The 26,282-nt window shown below is 42.3% G+C and overlaps 1 protein-coding gene across 1 annotated transcript in view; it reads right to left on the bottom strand.

Moving 5' to 3' along the window:
* Window positions 1-26,282, bottom strand: part of DPP6 (dipeptidyl peptidase like 6) — a 931,600-nt gene that overhangs the window by 380,045 nt on the left and 525,273 nt on the right. The window contains 1 exon segment of the mRNA XM_030198448.1: window positions 10,397-10,471. Coding sequence (XP_030054308.1) covers window positions 10,397-10,471 — 75 coding nt within the window.

Genomic DNA, 26,282 nt, shown 5'->3' with positions numbered 1-26,282 from the left:
CCGCGGCGGGACTAATGGCGCGAAGATCCGAACTCCTGAGAAGCAATCAGGAAAGGCAGCTGGAGACGGGCAGCAGGGCTTTAAATAAGGCGGCGCTTCGAGGCAGGTATTTGAAACTAACGGATGGGAGCGGCAGGGGAGGATGGGGGGGCGAAGGACATCGCTACACATGGATGGGAGCGTGAGGGCAGGGGAGGGAGGAGAACTGCTGGGCATGGATGGGCAGAGGGGGGCAGGGGAGAGAATTGCTGGGCATGGATGGGCAGGGGAGAGAATTGCTGGGCATGGACGGGCAGAGGGGGGCAGGGGAGAGAATTACTGGGCATGGATGGGCAGAGGGGGGCAGGGGAGAGAATTGCTGGGCATGGATGGGCAGAGGGAGGCAGGGGAGAGAACTGCTGGGCATGGATGGGCAGAGGAGAGAATTGCTGGGCATGGATGGGCAGAGGGGGGCAGGGGAGAGAACTGCTGGGCATGAATGGGCAGAGGGAGGCAGGGGAGAGAATTGCTGGGCATGGATGGGCAGAGGAGAGAATTGCTGGGCATGGATGGGCAGAGGGAGCAGGGGAGAGAAGAGAATTGCTGGGTATGGATGGATAGAGAGGGGCAGGGGAGAGAGGAGAGTTTCAGGACATGGATGGCGGAGAGAGCAAGAGAAATTCTGGACATGGATGGAGGGGAGGGAAGGGAGAGAGAAGAAATGCTGGACATGGAGGGAAGATAGAGGAAGGAGATTAGATGAGGGAAAAGGAAGTGAGGAGAGAAACTGCACATGGATGGAGAAAATAGGCAGAAGCTGGATCCACTGTACAGTCAAGTATGCGGAGGACCAGAAATGAAGAAGAAAGGAGGAAAGAAAAGAAATAAATGGAAAGGAAGCCCTGGAAACGGAGTCAAGGGAACAGATAAAGAGCAGCAGAATCAGATACTGGACCAGCATGATCAGAGAAACAAAGTCACCAGACAACAAAGGTAGAAAAAAAAATTATTTTATTTTCATTATAGTGTTTGGAATATGTCCACTTTGAGAATCAGGTGCTGAACATTAAAAGTTTATGTTTATTTACTTATTTATGGCATTTTATCCCATATTAAACATGAATTAGATTGGAACCTGGGATCATTAATTTTTTTTCCTGGAGAGAGTAATGTGTTGGCCCCCCCCCCCCCCCCCCCGCCCCCCCTGGGTATAGCCAGCTCTGCAAATTTTTTTTTGGGGGGGTGCAGAGGTGGGGGGGGGGGGCGCAGTGGTGGATGGGGGGGTGCCGAGGTGGACGGGGGGGGGGGGGGGCGCCGAGGTGGACCGGGGAGAGAGAGCCTGTTGTTAAAAATTTACCAGCACACCACTGATTAGAACGCACTTGACATGTCGAATTGTAATAATAATATGCTCTTTCCTTGGCAAATTAAGCTTCTGAATTTCGTTATCAAGGTAAATAACCATCTCGGTGCTGTGTTGTGGTCTAAACCCTGATTGGGAGTTGTGAAGGAGTGAGTATTGTGTCAGGTATTCTGTTACCTGCTGTGCTACTAGACCCTCCATTGTTTTGGTCAATAATGGTATTGATGCCACTAGTCTATAGTTTGTGATGTTGCTGATTTTGCTAGTTATGTTTTTGGGATTGAGGTGAGTATGATGTTTCCTTTGTCTGTTGGGAATTGTCCTTTTGTGAACATGGATGTGATGTGTTTGATGAAGCATTTAGGGCTCCTTTTACTAAGTGATGGTAAGCCCAATGTGGGCTTACCACTTGCTGTACAGGAAGTACCGCCGGGCTATTGCAGCAGCCCAGCGGTAGTTCCTAGCCCTAGCGCTCCATCATTTCCAGTGCTACTAAAATTTATTTATTTTTGTAGTACCGGAGTGTACCCGGCGGTAATCACTGCCCGGTTACTGCCTGGTTAACGCAGGATTCCTTACCGCCACCTCAATAGATGGTGGTAAGGGCTCCTCCCCGAAATGACCACACAGCAAGTGCTTTACTTGCCGCCAAGATACTGTTATAGAATTGGAGCTAAGCAAACAGCACTGGGGCATCTAGACAGAGGCACCAATTTATAGAATATCCCCTGAATTATAAACTCTCCAGGGGCAGGAAAATACCCTACTGAACCTGAATGTAACTTGGCTTGAGCTACTACTGAAAAAGATGTGTGCTAAATCCAACTTACTTCCTAATCTAAAAGGCTTCTGGCTGCCCCCTGTATAATTTGATTAGCTTGAGTTTGAAGTAGCACGTTTACTTATTTTATCCCATGATTATGAAATAAATTACTATCAGTAAGGTGCTTAATTGATGATTTTGAGCAAATTTAGGAAAATCTTAAAACTATATTTCTTTCTATAAATGCAGATTTGTTCTTTAAATTAAGGCTAAACCCTGTCTGATTGTATTATGAGACTGGTACTGTAGTCCTAGATTCTGCTCCCCAGTGATTCTGATTAAGATGTTGTATTGCTTGAAAGTACTTATTATGGGGTGCTTTTACTAAGGCATGGTAGGCCTAATGCGGGCCTACCACATGGTAAAAGGGCACTACCACAGGATGCCTAAGGCATCCCGCAGTAGTTTGGGGTTTAACACGCACTAATCCCATGCCAAAAAATATTTTTTATTTTTTGGTGCGGGAGGTGTGTCTGGGGCAGAGAGTAGGCATGCCTCTGCTCATCAGGTAGCATGGGCACATTATGTAAATAGGTGGCATAAGGTCTCCTGGTGATAATGGCCATGTGCTAATGGGGAAATTAATGGGTGGCCATTACAAAAATAACCAAAAAAACCCATTTTACTTCTTTGCTAAAAGTGGCTGGAGTGAGTGGGAAACCCACGTGCTAATCGCAGTGCCAGCCACTTTTTTTGCGTGGCTTAGTAAAAGGACCCCTACGTGTATTTTTATTTATGTATATATATATTTTTTTTAATGGAACCCACCCTGAAGATTTTTGGGAGGTGGCTAAATCTTTGAAATAAATGAAAGAAATAAAACGAGCTGTTATTTTCAGGTTGGATTTTTGATGTTCCCATCTCAGATGGGTTTAGTTAAACAAACTGGCTATTCTTAGTTCAGGTTGTTAACATACTGAATTTCTCACTGACAATTTTCAGCTGAATTTGGTTTGCATGGTGGCAAGGTCGGCACTCTTGTTTTAGTACTATGATTAATATCTGATGATCATTGTTTGGCGCTTTACAAATTAAACTGAAATCTTTTCCTTCTGGTCTAGTATGATGCTGCTTTAAATAAATTATACAGGAATTGCTAGAATCTGAGCAGTACTCTTGGTCTTGAGATCTAATTGTTATTCAGAAGACTCTTGCAACTTGGCCCTTGTTAATCAGCTTTGATTTCCTGCATATAATTGCTGCTAAGTACCATGGTTCACAAACAATAATGGACGTTCTAAATTAAGATAGAAGGAAAAATAGCTCAAAGGGTAATTTTTGTACTCTTCCATTAAGATTATATCATTCAAGAGAAAAATCATTAAATATTCAATATCTAACTTATTTTTGTCTCACCACAATAAAAGGCTTCCAATATCCACATTAAAAAATTTTTTCATATTTTCCATCAATGGTTTATTTAAATAAAATGTGCCAAATTTTAGCAAGCAACAGTCAGCTTATTGCAAATATTGAGGTGTGAACATTTTGGAAGTTAGCTTCTAGAACCCAGAACCTGTATTGGGCTTTAGGTGGGGCTTCAGCACACAGTCTCGGCCTCGATACTTATTGACATCAGAGGACACCTTGACGGTGGGTCAATAGCCATTTTAATTTCATTTCACCTCAACTTTTGATGTAGTCAATCATGATCTCCTGCTAATATGCATGGTTGACATTGCGCTTTGCTTACTTCTGAAATGGCTTGCCTCTTATCTTGCAAATAGATTGTATCAGGTGTTATATTTATTTAGTTGGATTTAGCTCACAACCTTTTCAGTAGTAATTCATCCCCAGAGGGCTCTCAATCTAAGTTTGTATCTGAGACAATGGAGGGTTAAATTAAATAACATGCCCATGATCACAAGGACCAGCCTCAGGATTTTGAAGTGGGCCTTCATGGTTGCTAGCCTGGTATTTGGCTCAAAGCTTTCCCTTTTCCATGATCTTCACTGTGGGGTGCTTCAAGGCTTCATTCTTGCCCCAGTGCTTTTTAGCCTGTTCTTAGCCTTTAGCTACACCGATACATTCATGTGGCATTTCAGGAAATTATTACACTGATGATGCACAATTACTCTACTTCATAGATCCAAAAGACCCAATAGGTTTAAATTAAAACTGGATAAATGCCAGGCTATATAGATTACATATGCCAGTGGTCTTTGCTGATTTTTAAGTTGGTGCCACTTATGATTCAAATGAGCTGAAGAAGAACTGCCAAATGTCTTCCCATGTAGGGCCACAACACTGCTGACCAGAGTGTGGCAATGACATCCATCACTTCCAACCCCCCCCCCCCCCCCCCCACTTTGAACTTCTCATTTGGAATATCATCCAAATGCATTTTCTTCTTCTATTGAGAAATGCTTTGTCCTTCAAGCATGCAGCTCTTCCTGCTATCCACTTCCCCCTTTCTGACCTAAGCTTGAATAGAGAAGTAGCGAATAGAATGGCAATGGGGCCCCAGATGCCTCCAGGGTCCACCATTGGCCCCCAGGATTTACAATGAAGAACATTGGCATGTGCCATCTATTAGGGCTTCACCTAGCCCCCTGTAAAGTCTCTTAAAATATCAGGCTGTCATATTGACACTGGATTGAGACCCAGATTTATACTGTCACAAGATCTTGGGATTTGGGGATTCTGCCAGATACTTGTGACCTGGCTTGGCCACTGTTGGAAGTAGAATGCTATGCTAGATGGACCTTTGGTCTGAATCACCATGGCAATTCTTATGTCTTATGTCACTTCTTGTTTTTAAACTCTATGGCAATTGTGCAGCATATGCTCCTCTCTATATCTTGATACACTTTGAACTCGTTTTCATTTACTTGTTCATCTGTGCCTAAATTACAAGTATATCCTTCTTAGTGGATATAAAAGTTATAAACCATCCAAAATACTGTAATATCTATCTATCTATCTATCTATCTATCTATCTATCTATCTATCTATCTATCTATCTATCTATCTATCTATCTATCTATCTATAGTGTGTGTGTACTGGGGTGAATAAGGTGCTGTTCTGGCATCCTCATTGCCCTGTTCCCACTGGATTAGCATAAGGGAGCTTCGGGAGTGGTTTAGAGCTCAGGAGGGGAAGAATACCACTGATTGGAAGGGATTTTAATGTCCCAGTATCCCATGACAAAGAGGAGGTCTATTTCTCTTATTCTGCAGCCACACATGTTGGTTGCAGTGGATGGCGATAGGGGAGATATCAGCCCAGTTAATGGAAAGAAGATGTGGACAAAGGGGAGCATAATGAAGGTTCTTGAAATTCCAGAAAGTTGGGCTCCCTGCAGTGGCGTACCAAGGGGGGGGGCGGTGGGGGCGGTCCGCCCCGGGTGCACGCCGCTGGGGGGGTTGCCGCGGCGCGGGCCTGCTGTGAGAGTTCGCTAAGTTCTCTCGTTCGCTGCAGCTCCCTCTGCCCCGGAACAGGTTACTTCCTGTTCCGGGGCAGAGGGAGCTGCAGCGAACGAGTAAAGTTAGTAAACTCGCAGTAGGCGTGCGCTGTGGCACCCCCCCCAGCGGCGTGCACCTGGGGCGGACCGCCCCCACCGGGGGGGGGGGCTCTTTTGCGGGGGGGGGGGGGTGTCTCGCCGGGGGGGGGGGTGTCTCGCTGGGGGGGGGTCCACGCTGCACCCGGGGGGGCGGTGTGCCGTCCTGGGTGTCCGCCCCCCTTGGAATGCCACTAGGGTTAAAGCTCTAATCAGGGTATGGGGAGAGGGACTTACACAAGGAGGTTAGATTGAGAATAGGAGATGGCATGTTGTCAAAAAGTTGAAGCCATTTCCTCACCCCCCCCCCCCCCCCATTTCCTCCCTCTTCCCTGTGCAGCAGCAATTTTAAAACACCCAAAACAAAGAAATCAAACCTATCAGTTGCTGCATCCACATTGATGGTAGCATTTTTATTTGATCTTGCTTATATTTTCAAACATGCCAATTTGTGCAGCACTTGGATGTACACAGTTAGAGTAGTAATTAGTTCTAAATCATAACTGTTGTGTCATTTGGAGGGGCTGGTTGTAGGGAATCCCTAGCACCCTAGCAGGCATTGTATTCTTCCAGAGATGCTTTCACCTAGTAAGGGGCCACCAAAACAGTTATTATGTTATGAGAATCAGGTACTCAACATTCAGAGTTTCTATTTATAAGTACAAAGGCTTTTTTAAACATTATGTTGAAACCTGGGAGCATTTAACATATTTTTTTCCTGTGCATATGGTATGTGGGAACTTCCTCCTTTTGTTTTGTGGAATGCAGTGGTATATTATAAAAATGCACTTGGATTTTTTTTATTACTACTGTTTCAATGAGAGGTATTGAATAATGAGGGAAAAGCTTCCTTCTTGCAGGAGTTCTGCCCAGAATCAGTCTAAATGTGCTGACATAGTCCAGTTCTATTATATATATTTATTTCTTCATCAAATCTGTTTGGTTGTAAAAGGCTTTTTTGTTCGTTTGTTTTGGAATCTTTGTCTCCCGGCTCAGGTTGTGTGTTTGTATATAGATGAGTGTGATTTTATTAGGCAGACAACCAACCACCACCAAAATACAGTAGCAAGCAGCATGCTATTAGCTACCACGTTCATACAAAGTTAATTATGTTCAGCAGAAAATAAATCTGTTGGCTGCAGGCACATAGCCAGACCTCAGTTTTTTTTTTTTTTTGGGGGGGGGGGACCTGAGCCCCAATTGGGGGGGGGGGGCATTTTTCCCCATCTCCCACCGCAACCCCACATACCTGAGCTGCCATGCTTCCTGCTTCCCCCTGTGACATGCATGCTCAATTTCACAAAAACTGAGCGTGCATGCAAAGGGGTGGGTAAGCAGGGCAGGCAGCGCAGTGGCGAACAGCGGTGGGTGAAGGCTTCTGCTGGTGGGGCTTGGGGACCCTTACCAGCCAAACCAGCAGACCTTGGGGGCCTGATTTTAATTTGGTGGGGGGCAGGCCCCCAAGGCCTCCCGTGGCTATGCTACTGGTTGGCTGCCTGCTATGTGAATATTATTTCATTATTTCATTATGGCTATCAAGTATTACATATTATGGGCATTTGCTTTAAATTTTGTTTTAATTCATTTATCCAGATCTTACATGCACATGGCATTGCTATTACTGCTGTTTCTACCAGCTACAATAATTTTTAAGCTGTTTTAGTGATACAGTATTCAATTTTATTTCATGTATATACCTAGATATGAGAAGCTTTCAAACAAATAAAAAAAAAGCAGTCAAATAAGTTTAAAAAAAATCCTTTATCCTCCACCTTTTAAGGTACTGCCCAGCCAACTAGAACAGCTTTAGACTTTTTACAAATGCACCACACATAGGCAGTCAGTTATTTCTAATAAACTTTTGCTATTGTTTTCAAAAGATTTTGCTATTGTTTTGAATGAACTAAAATACTGCCAAGCTCTGTTTACTGCCGACAAGCTCCACCTACTGGCTTCTGCCCACCTAATGGGACAGATAGGCTCACGTTGTCTCCTGTCTCAATCTAACCTCCTTGGACCTACAATTCTGAGAATTCAGATGATCTCCTACTCAGGAAGCAGAGGGGGAGGCTGGAGAAAGAAAATTCTCTCCCGGGAGAAGGGCACTTTGAATTAACAGAGAAAAAGACCTGGGATTTTAAAAGTTAAGCTATAACCTCTAGGGGAGAAGGATTCCAGGTAGGCAGCAGGTGTCAGACCATTCACTTGGACACAGCCAGTAGTCCTTTGAGCTTCAAAGAGAAAACAGGAGGAGCCGTAGCCCAAAGAGAAAGAAGCCTGAGAAGTAACAGATTCCTAGACCCAGATGCTGGACATGACTGAAGGAACAGACCTCATAAGAGAGGTACAGACAATTCACTTTAAGTCTTCTTTGTTTTTATACGGAACTAGTAAGGCATATGCAGCTGTGGGAGGCCCAAAACTGCTACAAGCTGTGGAGAAGGAGGTGGGCTGCAGACCCCATTTATTTGGGTGCTGTGCCAGAAGAAAGAAATGGATGTATAGTCTATGGGGCCCTTTTACTAAGCCGTGTAAGCGTCTACGTGCGCTCAACGTGCACCAAAATGGAGTTACCGCCTGGCTACCGCCTGGCTCTTGCAGTAAGTTCATTGTGGCAAAAATAGTTAGGTTAGTGGGGTTTAAAAATTTTTGGATAGCTTCCTAAAAGAAAAGTCCATAAGCCATTATTGAAGTGGACTTGGGAAAATCCACTGCTTATTTCTAGGGTAAGCAGCATAACATGTATTGTACTGTTTTGGGATCTTGGCAGGTACTTGTGACCTGGATTGGCCACTGTTGGAAACAGGATACTGGGCTTGATGGACCTTCGGTCTGTCCCAGTATGGCAGTACTTAGGTACTTATGTACTTATGATTTAGGAGGTACTAAGTGCTCCAATGTTAAGTTTGTATTAATCAGTTAGTGCCAGGGCCGCAAAAATGGGGGGGGGGGGGGGGGGGGGGCAAAACTCCCCGGGCCTGGCCTCAAAAGGGGGCCCAGCACCAGGGTCTGTTTCTCTTCTGCTCCTGTTGGGACCCGGGTGATTGTCTTAATGCAATAACCTGGTTCTGGCACACAAGAGCAGGAGAGAGACAGAGCCCGACGCCGAGTCACCCTTGGAGGCCAGGAAGGAATAGACTGATGCGAGAAGGTAGGGTATGGGCAGCTGCGTCCCGAGTAGAAAGGTGGCAGTTATGTCCCGAATGCGGGGGGGGGGGGGGGGGGGGGGGGGGAAGATGTAGCTGCGGTAGCCCTGCCCCATACCCAGCTGTGTCTCTCGGTGGCCCTGATCAGAACACACTAGCTGGTTAATGCAGACATACTTATTCCTCACTTGTGGCACACTCGGTTCAAAAGCATATTTTTAAAACTTCATTAATGCATGCTTTATGTGTGGGAAATGCAAAATTACCACAAATCCTTTAACGTGTTTTGCAGAAAGCATTTTCCTGCACACTATGGTTTAAAACCCTTTAATAAAATGGCCCAAGAGCGATTTACACAGCAGCTTCCTTCTGGGGATGGGGCCCATACAGGTTAAAGGACTTGTCTGGGCTCCATCCCCAGACAGGTTGAATGGATTTTACTAGGAACCTCTACCAAGAGAGAGAAAGAGAGTCCATGAAGAAACCTAATAGAAACAATGTGTTGTAAGCAAATTTTCTACCTCTATCTGTATATAGTTTATGCCAAAGTTGTCCCATATTTTGCCTAAAAATCCAAGTTTAAGTAAACCCTTTTGATTCTGAACTTTCGTGGACTGAGTCGATGAAAAGATAGTGCTGAGTTAGTGAATTATTGTGCTATCGGCTTCCCAGCTCAAGCTGGTCCCAATCTTGACCAAATTACAGGACCTTAAAAATTACACTAAAACTCCCCCACCTGATGCTAACCGGGCTAGAGAAGTTCACAACTGGTTGAATCTGGCTGTTTTCTGATATATCAGCTTCCTGAAAAAAAGGACTTACCACTCTAGTTGTGTGACCAGCTTTTACATTTTGGGGTTTTTTTTTACACCACACTGAGCCAGTAACTGGGTGGTGGTCTATAAGCATAAATAATGCACAAAGGGCCCCTTTTACAAAAGGAAGTACCGCCGGGCTACCCACCAATAGGTGACGGTAAGGGCTCCCCCCCAAAAGGCCACGTGGCAAGTGCTTCACTTACCGAAAAAAAGAAAGACATACCTTTTATCCGCTGCGGTAAAAGGGGGTCTTGGCACGCATCAAAAACTCTCGGCACGCATCAAAAACACACGTCAATGCCAGTGCAGGCCCCCTTTTGCCGCAGCTTGATAAAAGGGGCCCAAAATGTTTTGAAATGCCAAAATATTTAATTTGTTGTTTCTAAATTGCAACCTAGTCCAGGTCTAACAGTTATGCCATTATGACAGTCTTGCTTATTCGACCTTCACTGATCTGATCATTCAGCATATCCGACAGACTCCCTCAGTGATGTCATACGGTTTCTCTTTCCATTTTCTGAACCTGGGACCCTACATTTACCGCTGTTGTGAGCTGGGACCCTGTTTTTAATGCCTTTGTTTCTACATTGTTTGAAGGGTTACCATTGTTTTCCATATTATCTGACTTTTCATTTATCCAACATCAGTTTGGTCCCATTTAAATCGGATAATCGAGACTTTACTGTACTAAAATATATACACAGAGGATGGTAGTAGAACTATTCACAATAGCAATAATTAGAAAAATAAAAAAAAATATTACTTACTGGTACAACATTATATGCTAGAAGTGCATACTTCAAGTCAGGTGATACTTCATATCTGCTGACTTTGAATGTCTCCTGGAACAAAGTAAAATTATACAGTGAGTCCATACATTTAAGAACAGACAATGAAAATAGTGTTGCATTTAGTGCATGCATTCACTTGTATGATCAAATAGGACTTCAGTTAAATTCAATTTGAAGGGTTACTTAATTTTAGAATGAACAGAATTTTGTTGGTTTTAGTAAAAATGAAAATAAGCATTTTAGATGTAAAACCCATCCAAGGGATTTGGGGGGGGGGGGGGGGGGATGAAGAATTACTTTACTGGTTCAACTAAAGCACCAGGTCCAGATGGCCTACCAGTGGAATTTTACAAGTCATTCTCCACTTCTATCTCAACTCATTTAATGACTTATTATCAAGCTTTACTTGAATCATCTTCTCCAGGCCATTTTCTGGATGCTAACATTGTAGTACTGCCAAAACCTAATAGAGACTGTACCCTTGTACAAAATTACAGACCAATTTCATTATTAAATATAGACTACAAAATCTACACAAAACCTTTATGTTGCAGAATGGAAAACATCACCTATTCACTCATTCATAGAGATCAGGCTGGTTTTGTAAAGCTTAGATATGGCGCTGATAATACCAGGCTATTATGTCATCTTATCCACTTCGCCCGATCGAAGGATTACCCTATATTATCTGTTTCTCTAGATGCTGAAAAAGCCTTCGATCGGGTGGAGTGGAAATATCTGTTTAGCGTTCTTAGACACTTTGGTTTCCCTGAACTCTTCCTACACATGCTTCATTTACTGTATTCATCACCTTTTGCACGAATCGCAGCTAATGGGGAACGCTCTAATCCATTTATATTACGTAGAGTCACCAGACAAGGCTGCCCTATTTCTCCATTACTATTTAACTTGGCTCTCGAACCCCTTTTGGTTGCTATTCGAACATCAAAAGATATTACTGGAGTTTCCATGGGTAAGGAAGAGTTCAAACTTTCAGCATATGCTGATGATATATTGCTATATCTTACTAAGCCACGGGCATCTATGAAGGCACTCATTCAATTAACATCTCGTTTTTCAAATTTATCAGGTTACAAAATTAAGTGGGACAAAACTGAATTGATGCCTTTGAATGATGCCTGTGTTCCTTTCACCATTATGGGTTTCCCCCTTAAATAGGTAGTCTCCTCTATTAAATATTTAGGTGTTTTCTTTGAAAGAGATCTTCTCACTGCCATCAAAATCAATTCTGACAAAATTTTAGGCAAGGTTGAAAATTCCCAATCATCATGGTCTCCACTAAACTTAACATGATGGGGCAGGCTGGATACTATCAAAATGATGATAGTACTCAAAATTACATATTCTTTGAGCATGATCCCTCTCCTTTTTCCTTGCACTTTCTATAAAAAAAATGGAAAAATTACCTTCTAACTTTTTGTGGAATCTTAGAACACCCAGAATCTCCTTAGGTAAACTAAAGCTGCCTAAATTGCAAGGTGGGGTTAGATTTCCTGATCTCTTAACATATCATAAAGCCTTTATTATATGCCAGGGCTTAGAGTGGATTACTCCCCTAAACTCTGCCTCTTTGCCTAGATGGCTAATTTTTGAAAAAGATAACACTAGACAAAATTTCAGCAAAAGGGAGTAATAATACTAACAATAAGCTGAAATGTGCTTACACACTCAATTCTCTTCAAATTACGTAGTGTTAAGTGAATGAATACACTGTTTTTCTTTTTTTTTTTCCTTTTTTTCTTTTTTCTTCTTTTTACTTAAAGTGGAGAAACGACCTCAGTAGTCACTGCGTGACAGCAGTGTGAAGATTACACTCAATGCCAGCGTATATGTTGACTCCGTTATTATCAATGGTCTAGAAAACTCCACTTGTATGTAGTAAGGGGTTCTGTATAAAGTTGAATGAATCTCCTAAAAAAACATTATTAATTAATTTATTTAAACAATTGCCTAATATCACGTCTAGAAACATACATAAAACAATAATGCAGAATAAAATAAATAATTCCCCAAACCATAAGGAGTCTTTTACTAAAGCATAGCTTGAGATATCTGCAGAAAGGCCCACAGGAATAAAATGGGCTCTTCCACAGATAACACGAGCTAAGCTTTAGTAAAAGGCCCCCATAATGTCTAGCATTTATCCTAAAGACTAAAATAAAAGTTAGACTCTCAAAAATATACTTTCAGTTTTTTACAGAAGTCAAGTAAGACTGTTCCTGCTGCAAGCTTAATGGTAAGGAGTTTCATAATTGTGGACCAGCTTCAGGGGGGGGAGGGGGAACTCTTGTCCAAGTTAATCTTTTCCCCACAACTGTAATTGTAGGCATTGCTAATAGGTTTGAAGTGCTTGATCTTAGCATTCGTGAAAGAACAGAGACAACAATTCATTTTCAATCAATTTATAAACCAATCTATAAATAAAACAAACATTAAAACTGATATCTAGTCTTAAATGACAACCAGGGCAAGTTAGAGAAAATAGGAGCAGCAGGATCTGTTTCTTTTACTCCCCGTGATTACTCCAGCTGCCGTGTTTTGCATTAATCAGACTGGCTTGATGTCAATATCAGGTATGTCAGGGAGAAGCATGTTACAATAATCCGTAGATGATATTACTAAGGCGTGAACAACTCTCTGTGGAAATCATCAGCACTTAAAAAGGTTCACAATCTACATACCAATTAAAGTTGAAAAATAAATTTCAGACCAATTTAATGATCCGTAGATGAATGGACACATGGGAATCTAGTATTAAGCCTAAATTTCCTCAGCATGAATTAGTGTATCATGAACTGCCCCTTGAACCATGTCAGGGAACGAATAATCCCTACCTTTTTAGGTCACAAATGCCTTTGTCGTTTTAAAATTAATAGCTAAGCCATTCTTTACAAATCACTTTATTTCACGGAAATTTGCTAAATGCTTATCCACACTAAATGGAATAAAGAGCAAAATGTAATTGGCATATAGCCAAAATTGTATTCCCAGAGACCTTAGGGGTCCTTCTACTAAGCCGCAGTAAAAAGTGGCCTGTGGTAGTGCGAGCACGTATTTTGGGCATGCGCTGGGCCATTTTTTACCGTGTCTAGGAAAAAAGGCCTTTTTTAAGGGGCCAGAAAATGGACGTGCACTAAAATTGAAACCAGCTTGCCTCCATTTTCAGCCTGAGACCTTACTGCCACCCATTGACCTAGCAATAAGGGATCATGCGCTACATGCACAGTGACCGATTGGTGTGCGCCAACTGCCAATTAATGTCGGAAATGCCGCGTGCAATAAGAAATTAAAAAAATATAATTTATCCTAGCATTATGGGCATGTGGCAAATCCAAAATTACCAGCAGGGGGCATGCTAACCTGGTGGTAGTCTGGTTTTGGTGGGCCCTGCATGAGCATAGAGCCTACTGCATCTTTGTCAAATGGCTCCTTAGTTTCTTACAAACAATATTAAAAAATATATATTAAAAAAAAAAAGCTGAATCCTGGGGAGTAGTACCCCAGTCTGAAAACATTTTGAGGCATAAGAACCAGAGTGGACTTACTGTTGGTATGCAGTACATTCTCCCAGCAGGCCACCTTAACAAAGCCAGGGCTGGAAAAATTTATCTAGGTGGAAGTGGTCCAGACAAGGAAGATTTTAAAAAAACCCAACGCGTGCCAATTCGGAACTACCGCCCAGCTACCGTGTGGCCCGGGAAGTAATTTCATTTTTTACACATGTCCACTACGCGCGCCAGAAAATATATTTTATTTTCCGGTGCGCGGTGCTAACTGGGCGGTAATCGGCCTTGTACACATGTAAATGATTACCGCCTAGCTAACGTGTGAGACCTTACCGCTAAGTCAGTGGGTGGCAGTAAGGTCTCAGGCCCAAAATGGCCGCGTGCCAATTTTTATTTTGACACATTTTTGGCCAAAAAAAAGATATTTTTTGCAGGTGCCCTGAAAAATGGACCTGTGTGCATCCAATACATTTGTCTACACCAGCGCAGGCCATTTTTCAGCGCTCCTTAGTAAAAGGACCCCAAAGCTTTTAATACATAGGGTGACTGACTAACTATATACCACTCTGCACCTGGACTAGCTTGCACCTGGACTGTAACTTAGACTAGTTCCTTATATCTTGTTTAACTGTACAAAAAAACTTGCCTAGAATTTAACTGCCCATCTATTTATCCCAACTGACTCAGTAGCACCCATCTTGTCCCTGTCTATATATCTACACTTGGCCCAATGGTTACATGATAAGCTGTGTTGTAGAAAAGCATTAACATCATATCTGTGTTGTTTGAATGTTCTAATTTATGCTTATTTGATGTTTCATTAGTATTATGCTGACAACGTATTACAGGTATATCTCTGTTATTTGACTTTCAGTGCTGTTAAATGTGATTATTTTTTATACTGTTTCATGGTAGTCCTATTATTAGGTTTTAATTTGCTGTTTTCAAATTTACCTCATCTATTGTATGTATTCATGTTTATATTTGGCCATTTTTACTGTTGTTATTCTGTTAACAAAATTGTAAGTTTTACTTTAAAGTGTACCTGCTGTACACTGCCTTGGGTGAATCTCTTCATAAAGGCGATTAATAAATCCTAATAAATAATGAAGCTGCCCTACAGACTAGGCCTCTACTACATATGCATAAGACCTGCTTTTGCTCAACTGTATTCAGCCTGCAAAACGGAATACGTTACTTTTGTACGTTGACAGGGATTGCTCAGGAACCCTTTTAACTTGTTTGTTGGTCTATAAGGGAAACAGACGTTTTTGATGTTTAACCCTCGGCTGATTTAGGTTTGAATTTGAGCAGAGAGCCTATGAGGGAAGGCAGGCTTATTTTGTGTTTTGAAGCTGAACTACAAAAATAATGATTTTTGTTGCCTTTAAACTGTAGTCTTACATGCTTAGGGTGCTAATGTTCACTCATGCTACAGAGTATGACTGAATCAAATACTTTGTATCTACAAAAAGAAAAGCAGCAAGCTATATGTTGTATTTCAAGGCCTTGTAAAACTAAATCTAAGAAAGCTACTATTAAGGCTTTATTGCTATGATTTAGTAAAAACCGGTCATGTATCATAAATCACATGTATATTTACATAATATTCTTAACAGATTATATGCTGTCAATAAATAGCTTGTTAAGTAGCAATTATCCGTGCTGATTGGATTGTTAAATAATTATGTTGCCAGCACAAATCCAGAATATGACCGGATTTGCATGCACAACGTAAGTCACGCTATATAGAATCTGGGGGTTAGTGTTTAAATTCTATAGCGCGTAACTGCAAAAGCTGAATTAATATGTGAGGGACATGGGCAGGTCAGCAGAATGTCAGACACTTATGTGCTAAGTTTATTTATTACTATCAATTATGCACACAACACACTTACATCAGGCTTTGACATGGCGTATATACTTGCGCCAAAGTTAGGTGCTGAAATACCAATGTAAGCTAATATTCTTTAATAGCTTCTGCACCAGGGGGGCATGCTAGCCTGGCGGTAGTCTTGTTTCGGTGGGCCCTGCATGCACATAGAGCCTACTGCATCTTTCTAAAAGGGGCATGCTAGGGAGGTAAAATTCCTTGACAAAATCAAGGATTGCTTTATGGAGCAGCTGGTACAGGAGCAGACAAGAGAAGGAAAAATTCTAGACCTACTCCTTAGCGGAGCGCATGATCTGGTACGGGAGGTAGTGGTGATGGGGCCACTTGATAACAGTGATCATAATATGATCAGATTTGATATTAGCTTTGGAGTAAGTATACATAGGATATCCAATACGTTAGCATTTAACTTTCAAAAAGGAGACTATGATAAAATGAGAAGAACGGTGAAAAAAAAAATTTAGAGGAGCGGCAGCGAGGGTCAAAACTTTACATCAGGCATGGATGCTGTTCAAAAATACCATCCTGGAAGCCCAGGCCAAATATATTCCGTGTATTAAAAATGGAGGGAGGAAGACTAAACGACAGCCGGCATGGTTAAAAAGTGAGGTGAAGGAAGCTATTAGAGCTAAAAGAAAATCCTTCAGAAAATGGAAGAAGAAACAGACTGAAAATAACAAGAAGCAGCATAAGGAATGTCAAGTCAAATGCAAAGCGCTGAAAAAGAAGGCAAAGAAGGAGTTTGAAAAAAAGATTGCGTTAGAGGCAAAAACAGTAAGAATTTTTTTAGGAATATTAAAAGCAAGAAGCCAGCAAAAGAATCGGTTGGACTGCTAGATGACCAAGGGGTAAAAGGGGCGATCAGGGAAGACAAAGCCATAGCGAAGAGATTAAATGAATTCTTTGCTTCGGTCTTCACCGAGGAAGATTTGGGAGTTGATACCAGTGCCAGAAATGGTATTCGAAGCTGACAAGTCGGAGAAACTGAATGAAATCTCTATAACCTAGAGGATATAATGGGGCAATTTGACAAATTCAAGAGTAGCAAATCTCTTGGACCGGATGGTATTCATCCCAGAGTACTGATAGAATTGAAAAATGAACTGGCTGAACTATTGTTAGTAATATGTAAATAAGCTTTAAAATCAAGCGTGGTACCAGAATATTAGAGGGTAGCCCATGTAACACCGATATCTAAAAAGGTTCCAAAGGGGATCCGGGAAATTATAGACTGGTAAGCCTGCCGTCGGGCCGGGCAAAATGGTAGAGACTATTATAAAGAACAAAATTACAGTGCATATTCAAAAGCATGGATTAATGAGGCAAAGCCAGCATGGATTTAGTGAAGGGAAATCTTGCCTCACCAATCTATTACATTTTCTTTGAAGGGGGTGAACAAACATGTGGATAAAGGCGAGCTGGTTGATATTGAGGGGCCCATCTATATGGCCAGCCATCTCTAAGAGCGACACTGTAAACAGGCATCCCCGAAAGTATTATCGAAACAAGATGGGCGGCCATCTTTCGTTTCAATAATACGGTCGGAGCCGGCCAAATCTTAACATTTGGGTCGACCTAAGCGATGGCTGGCCTCAGAGATGGCCGGCCTCGGTTTTCGCCGATAATGGAAACCGAGGCCAGCCATCTCAAACCCGGCAAAATGCAAGCCATGTGGTCGTGGGAGGAGCCAGCATTTGTAGTGCACTGGTCCACTTCACATGCCAGGACACCAACCGGGCACCCTAGGGGGCACTGCAGTGGACTTCATTAATTGCTCCCAGGTACATAGCTCCCTTCCCTTGGGTGCTGAGCCCCCCAACCCCCCCCCCCCAAAAAAAACCCCACTCACCAAAACTGTAAACCACTTCCATAGCCCTTATATGGGGGGCACCTACATGTGGGTACAGTGGGTTTTGGGGGGGTTTGGAGGGCTCAACATTTACCACCACAAGTGTAACAGGTGGGGGGGGGGATGGGCCTGGTCCACCTGCCTGAGGTGCACTGCACCCACTAAAACTGCTCCAGGGACCTGCATACTGCTGTCATGGAGCTAGGTATGACATTTCAGGCTGGCATAGAGGCTGGCAAAAAATGTTTCTAATTTTTTTTTTTTAGGGTGGGAGGGGGTTGATGACTACTGGGGGAGTACGGGAAGGTGATCCCCGATTCCCTCTGGTGGTTATCTGGTCAGTTTGGGCACCTTTTTGAGGCTTGGTCCTGAAAATAAATGGACCAAGTAAAGTCGGCCAAATGCTCGTCAGGGCTGGCCTTCATTTTTCCATTATTGGCCTAGGCTGGCGATCTGTAAACCACGCCTCTGTCCCGCCTTCGGTACACTACCAATACTCCCCCCTTGAAGTTTGGCCGACCCTGCGACAGAAAGCAGTTGAGGGCGGCCAAAATCGGCTTTCCATTATACCGACTTGGCCCCTATTAGGAGATGGGTGGCCTTCTCCTTTGAAATAAGCAGGATTGTGTATCTGGATTTTCAAAAGGTGTTTGCAAAGTACCTCATGAAAGATTTCAGAAGAAATTGGAGAGTCATGGGATAGGAGGTAGTGTCCTATTGTGGATTAAAAACTGGTTAAAGGATAGAAAACAGAGAGTAGGGCTAAATGGTTAGTATTCTTAATGGAAAGGGTAGATAGTGGGTTTCCTCAGGGGTCTGTGCTAGGACTGCTGCTTTTCAACATATTTCTAAATGATTTAGAGATGGGAGTAACTAGTGAGTTAATTAAATTTGCTGACGACACAAAGTTATTCAAAGTTGTTAAATCACGAGAGGATTGTGAAAAATTACAAGAGAACCTTACAAGACCGGGAGACTGGGCCTCTAAATGGCAGATGACGTTTAATGTGAGCAAGTGCAAAGTGATGCATGTGGGAAAGAGGAACCCGAACTATAGCTATGTAATGCAAGGTTCCACTTTAGGAGTCACCGACCAAGAGAGGGATCTCGGTGTCATTGTTGATGATACGTTGAAATGCTCTGCTCAGTGTGCTGCGGCGGCTAAGAAAGGAAATAGAATGTTAGGTATTATTAGGAAAGGAATGGAAAACAAAAGTGAGGGCATTATAATGCCTTTGTATCAGTCCATGGTGCAACTGCACCTTGAATATTTTGTTCAATTCTGGTCGCCGCATCTCCAAAAAGATATAGTGGAATTAGAAAACGTACAGAGAAGGGAGACAAAAATGATAAACGGGATGGGACGACTTCCCTATGAGGAAAGGCTGAAACATCTAGGGCTCTTCAGCTTGGAGAAGAGATGGCTGAGGGGAGGTATGATAGAGGTCTATAAAATAATGAGTAGATTGGAACAGGTAGATGTGAATCGTTTGTTTACTCTTTCCAAATATACTAGGACTAGGGGGCATGCGATGAAGCTACAAAGTAGTAAATTTAGTACAAATTGGAGAAAATGTTTCTTCACTCAACGCGTAATTAAACTCTCGGATTCGTTGACAAAGAATGTAGTAAAGGTGGTTAGATTAGCGGGGTTTTAAAAGGGTATGAACGGCTTCCTAAAGGAAAAGGCCATAGATCATTATTAATTTGACTTGGGAAAATCCACTGCTTATTTCTGGGATAAGCATCATAAAATGTCACAAATACCTGGGATTTTGCCAGGTATTTGTGACCTGGATTGGCCACTGTTGGAAACAGGATACTGGGCTTGATGGACCTTTGGTCTGTCCCAGTGTGGCAATACTTATGTACCCAATTTTACCGTTATAGAATACTTGCTTAGTGATCAATTTTTTTTTTGCACCTAACCTTTGACTCCCTTTCTTGAGTTTTCTCTTAATAGCCTGGTATGCATGCCATCCCCTTTTCCATGAAGCATAGTGGTTCTGCAATGAATTGGGGAAAATAGGGGATTTCACATGCTAGTGAATGTGCATGAAGCAACATGGGGGTGTTCTCTTGCACAAGCATGTTAAAATCTAAAAGTTAATGCCTGTCTCAGGTGTTAGCTTTCTAGTATGGAAATAGAGTCTTGTGATGCTTCTACCAGGCATCACATGTGAAACAAGAGTTGATATTCCATCTCCATGTTGATGAAGAGGAGTCCAAAATATCAAAAATAACATTCACAAAAGATATAAAACAAATATTTGAGCCTATAGTTATTTACATATAGTCCAATCAGTGCAAAATGGGCCAAAAATCTTTATCCAATGAGGTTCATAATAGATGCAAAAATTGGATATTTGACAGTGATAGATGAATGGCTCTTGGGCTCTCAGGTTGGCAAAACTGGAATTAGATGTATTTTCCTACATAGTTTTCCAGAATTTCACATTTTTTTTTTATATGCTGATAATCTATTTCACATGCTTCATAGTCTTTGTGAAGCTTTGTTATCATATATAGTCACATACACACTCAGAGATACAGGATCCCAAGCACTCACGATAACTGAAAGATTTTATTCCCCTTCTTCGGTAATGCCATGAAGAGACTTTTATTGGCATCCTTGATCTGTGTGATGCCAGATAAAGAGCTTGGGGAGGAGTGCATGTATGCATGAAAGATGCAATAAAAATGTGATCTATTGTTTATATGCTAAATTTGTTGCTTCACAGACATTAGAATTAAAGGGAGGGAAATTGAGGAGAAAGCTAAGGGCGTGACAGAGAGAGAACAATAAGGTCATGCCATTTGTAACTATATCTTTATATACCACATATACTTTTTCTCATTATGTGTCTGTGCTAATACAGTTTTGTTGAATAAGATAGATTTCTCTAAATACATACACATAGTTTTCCTTTTTTATGTTTTTATACTGTTAAGCCTGCAAAGAGGTGGGAAATTGTGGGATACAAATGCAACAAATAAATAAATAAAGCTTCCAGAGAGGGTAGAAGCCTCTGGAAACTGAAAGAAGGGTATGAGGGCTTATAATAATTTGGGGAAGGGTCTGGTAGCAGAAGTTACTTCCTCCTATGTGTTATATGTTTCTTTCTTGCCTGCCAAATTTGTCTTGGGTTCCATCTCCCTCCTTTAACCCATGCCAAGAGGGAGATTCCTCCTATCCAGCCTGATGCAGAAATCCTGAATGTAAATATCAGCCTGCTATACTCCCACAAGTGAGCACTAAAAGGCACTTGCTAAAGAAACAAGGATTCAAGGACCAAGGGACAAATAACAGACCCAAAACCTGGTTGCTGGCTTATTTTAATGGGAAGGTATGGGGAACCTTTCCACTCCTACCACTCCTATGTAGTCCAGAGAAGGAGAGAAGATACATTCAGGGTACCTGTTTTTGTCATCCAGACATCCTGCCATATCAACCATAGCAGGCAAGAGGAGAAAATAATTATTTACCATCTGATAATTTCATCACTGCAAAGCCACAGTGTCTATCACTTAGCCACCAAGGAGCCTGGAAGTGTTTACCAACTAAATAAATCTTAATCACAGTTAACATTTGTTTAAGTATACCCAGTGCGTTTTTTCTAGCGAAAAAGGTGCTGGTACTCAAATTCCAGGCCATCCTTCAGGGGTGGAGTGATCACTGAGGGACTCACCCCACAATAACCAGGCCCCCTGTAACCAATCACAGAATCTATGACAAGGCAGAATTGTTGTATAGAGCCTCAGCTCTTTCATTAAAACTTGAGGTTCATGGGTCAATTTTAGCAGACAATGGAAAAGGTTCCGGTACTCAGTACCCCCAAGTACCCCCTCAAAAAAAGCCCTGAGTATACCAGCAGGTGAACTGTGCAAGCCCAGCCAAGCTCTTACTACACCAGTGAGTGATTTGAGTAAAAAGGAGAATAAGGAGAAACCGTTTGTAATTTCTGTGCTTGATTGGAGGAGAGAAGAAAGCTACTGTAAATAGTTGGCCATCTGTGTTGAAATGGTTGAAGCTGTACAATTGAAGGACAGTAAAAATGCAGGTTTATCAGCAGAAGAACTGGTGTGATCTCTATAATTGTGGGACGCCTACTGCAAAGCTTGCTCGGCCTCCTAGGTAAATCCTAGTCCTGCCCTGGTCCCAACAAATAAATAATAGTGCACAATGCAATACAGTGGATTCTAGTCTGCTACATTGCCAATAGCTTCAGTGTGGATTATAAAGAAGTAGAATCAAGGAAACATAATAAAATCCCCAGATATTACAATAATAAAATTAACTCCTATGAAGAAACAAATCAAGATAACAAATAACATTTTTTAATTAAAAAAATGTCTTCAGCAATCTCCTAAAACAAAAGTATGAAAATTCTGTTTGAATAGAAGGAGGTAACAAATTCCATTGCTTCACTGCATGAAATAAAAGGAACCAGTATAATATCTTTGATATCAAACAGCAGTTCTTACTGGAAATTTTAAAAGCAAAGCTTTCTTCATATGAGAAATTCTTTTGGGGAAGGGAGGGAGAAGAGGTTTACACATGTAACTGGGACCTAGTCCACGAAGAGCTCTAAATACCATAGTACAGTGGTTCCCCGGTCAGGCTTTCAGGATTTCCACAATGAATATTCATGAGATAGAGTTGCATGAAAGCCTGACTGGCTGGGGTGCCTCCAGGACCAGGTTTGGGAACCACTGCCGTAGTACATGTTTTTAAAAAACCAACGCACCTGTATTGGCAGCCAGTGAAGTTTGATTACATATAGAGTCTCTCTTTTAACACAATGAGCATTTTGCAGACTAGTAAATAAATTAGGGATGCTTCAGTGCATCCTACAAACAAATGATTACAATAATCCAGAACAGATAATATAATAGTTTCTATCTATCTATCTATCTATAAAAACTATTATATTATCTGTTTGCGGGTGATGATGTCAGAGGACGGAACAGAGAGGGAAAGGAACGCTGTGCTGGAGGCGAGTTGACGAGAGGACTCAGGAGGTACGAAAGCAGAGGAGAGTTGATGGACACGGGGACAGGGAGGGGGCGAGAAGGGTTGCTGGACATGGGTGGATGGAGGGGAGGGGTGAGAAGGGGAGAGAGGACGGTTGCTGGACATGGGGGAGGGCAGGGAGAGAGGAGGGTTGCTGGGCATGGGTGGATGGAGGGGAGGGGAGGCCAGGGGAGAGAAGAGGGTTGCTGGATATGGATGGATGGAGAGGAGGGGAGGTCAGGGGAGAGAAAGGATTGCTGGACATGGATGGATGGAGGGGAGGGGAGGTCAGGGGAGAGAGAGGGTTGCTGCACATGGATGGATGGAGACAAGGGCAGGAAGAGAGGAGAACTGTTGAATATGGATGGAGGGGAGGGAAGGGAAGACAGGAAGGAGATGCACATGGATGGAGGGGAGACAAAAGAAATTCTGGACATGGATGAAGGGGAGGGAACACAGAGTAAGGAGATGCACATGGATGGATGGCAAGGGAAAGAGAAGAAATGCTGGACATCCAACTCTCATTTTTCTTTGGCTGTTCCACTACTTTGTTAAAAATAAAAATCTCGCCCGTTTTGACAGGCTTAATGGCACAATATATATATATATATATATTTCAATTTTTTAATTGTGCCAGTAGGAGCCTAGCATCCCATGTCTTTTGTACATATAATTCCAGCAATGGTATTCAAGTGACCTCTGTAAAAGATGAGGAGTAACCTATTGGTTGGAGCAGCAGACTCATAACCAGAGAAACCAGAGTTCAAATCCAGCCTCTCCCATTGATGTTCCATTGCAAAACCACTGCATCCACTATTGCTTGGGGAACCATCTTAGACTCAAGCTTTCCGGCTGAAGAACGATTTACTGTACCTGAATTGTAACCTACCTTCAGGATACATTTGGACAATGAGTAATTAAATCCAAAAATTATGTCTGGTCAATGTTAAGATTCCATGGTCAGAATTACATTTAAATACTGACTGCTGTATTTGAAACTATACCCAAATATACATCACTGGCTGAAATCCGGATATCCGGATAATGGCAATATTTAGTGATAATATCTGGATAAATAACAGCCATTTTGTTGTCTTAAGCTATCTGGTTAGTTACTCAGATAAATATTGCCGTTGCTGGTAATTTCTGGCGCCACCCAGGTTCCATCCTCGGACTGCTCCAGTGCTCTCTTGTGATTTTCAGTAGCATTGTCTGGATACTACTGCTGAAATCTGTGCATGGCCTCAGTCAGCAAGAATGATCCTGTTACCCTACGCTTCTTCTGGCCTCCTGCCAAGCATTAGGGAGATTTTACAGTCTAGCTGCATATTCCTCCCAGCATTCATCAGGATGTCTCCCAGGTTCTCCCCAAACCACTTGGGCCTCCACTCCTGCTACCTTGCACTTCTTCCGGCCACCTGCCAGGTGCTGGGAAGATTTTCCAGTTTTCTCTTGGGTGATTTCCAGGTCCAGCCTGAACCACTCAGGGCTCTGTCTTGCTACCTTGTGCTCCTTCTGGCCACATGCCAGGTGCTAGAGAGGTTCTGCAGCCCATCTGCATATTCTTTCCAGCATCAACCACTCAAGACTCTGCTCCTGCCACCACACATGCTTTCCAGCTGCCTGCTAGATGGCAAACATGCACACTAATTTGGCCACATGGCCAAATTGCGCACACAAGTTAATTGATTAACAAGCCAATCAGTGTCAATAATTGGTACTTACTTTAATTAGAATTTACATGCACAACTTTCTAGGTGTATTCTATAACATGGTGCATGTAAATTCTAATATGCACAGTCAAAAATGGGGTGTGGCCATGGGTATGGAATGGGTGGGTTGTGGGCGTTTCAAAAAACTATGCACACTATTTTAGAATATACCCAATCTGCACCTAACTTAGGCACATTATTTTCCCTTGTTTTAGGTGGCCTAAATGGGTGTGCCCTAAATTTTAGTTGCAAGAAGACACTGAGAATATTCTATAATCTATGCCTAACTTTAGGCATACTTTACAGAATCACGCTAACCACGTGATTACAGACCAAATTTTTAGGGCGCCATATATAAAAGTATACCTATAGCTACTATACTCGTTCTCTTCCTGAAGCTAACTCTTCCCAATCTTACTCCCCATCCTCAAACCACCATGTATCTGAAGACCACACTGCCCTTTTTCTACTTCACCGCTCTCACCAGACAATTTTGTTATCTACCTTCTCCCACAGCTCTTGAGCGCCAACATTTTCTTCCTTTCATTCAACTATTTCACTTCTCTCTTAGGTTATCTCATCTTCATCACCATATAATACTATTCCCTACTCTTCTCTAGGGTCTTTCTCCTCCTTTCCATTGGGGTAGCCATCCCACTTCCCATTCTCCAAACAAACCCTCACACATAGGCAAAACTGCAACCTCTCTGATCTTATTCCATGTCCTCTCCTTCCTCCCTCTTCTCTTCCTTTCTCATGTGCCCCTGTGGAATGTCAGCTCTATTTGCAACAAGCTTGCCTTTATTCATAACCTCTTTATTTCTCATACTCTGCATTTTCTTTCTGTAACAGAGACTTGGCTTTCCCCTGAAGGTTCTACTTCAGTTGCTGCTCTCTTTCATGGAGGTTACCTTTTCTCCCACACACTTTACCCAGTTGTCCATCACCCTTGGGTCAGGCTGCTACTCAGTCCTTTTTTGTGGTTGCAACCCCTTCTCTTTATTTTATTTATTTATTTATTATTACATTTGTACCCCGCGCTTTCCCACTCAAAGCAGGTTCAATGCAGCTTACACAGTAACTGGGATTACAGAGTATTGATGAAGAAAATATGTTAAGTATTATCAGAATAATAAAAGAAATAAGAAGGTAGAGATGGGCAAGAATGAAGGGAGTAGGAGAGGTATGAGTAAGGGTAGGTGAGCAATTGGGGGGGTAGATGAGGTGGAAGGGGAAGGGCAAGAGTGAAGGGAAGTAGGAGAGTTATGAGCAAGGTCTCGGTCAGCATTGGAGGAGGGTAGATGAGGCGAAAGGGGATGGAACATGGATAAGCAAGGGAAAATTTGGTGGGAGGTGTAGTCTGGTCATTTGTCATTGTCTCCTGGATATGTGATGGATAGATGGGTTCATAGGAATTAATCTGGGTCATTTGGGTAGGCTTGCTTGAACAGATGGTTTTTAGTGATTTCGGAAGGGTAGATGGTCACTGATTGATCGGAAAGGTCTGGGGAGGGTATTCCAGAGTTGGCTGCCTAAGAAGGAGAAGTTGGATCCATAATAGGTTTTGTACTTGAGTCCTTTGCAATTTGGGTGTAATGTAGGTTGATGGTAAGTTCGGGCGGTTATAGACATGTTCCTGGTGGGAAGGTCAATCAGATTGAGCATATAGCCAGGAGATTCACAGTGGATAATATTGTGGATTAATGTGTGGACTTTGAAGTTGATTCATTCTTTGATAGGAAGCCAATGAAGTTTTTACGAAGAGGTGTTGCACTTTCAAATCGTGGTTTGCCAAAATGAGTCTTGTTGCTGTATTTGGGCAGTCTGAAGTTTTTTCAGAATATTGAGTCTTGCAGCCTAAGAAAA

This window comes from Microcaecilia unicolor, chromosome 1 (genome assembly GCF_901765095.1).
Source record: "Microcaecilia unicolor chromosome 1, aMicUni1.1, whole genome shotgun sequence".
NCBI lineage: Eukaryota > Metazoa > Chordata > Amphibia > Gymnophiona > Siphonopidae > Microcaecilia > Microcaecilia unicolor.
This window is presented reverse-complemented; position numbering and strand designations above follow the sequence as displayed.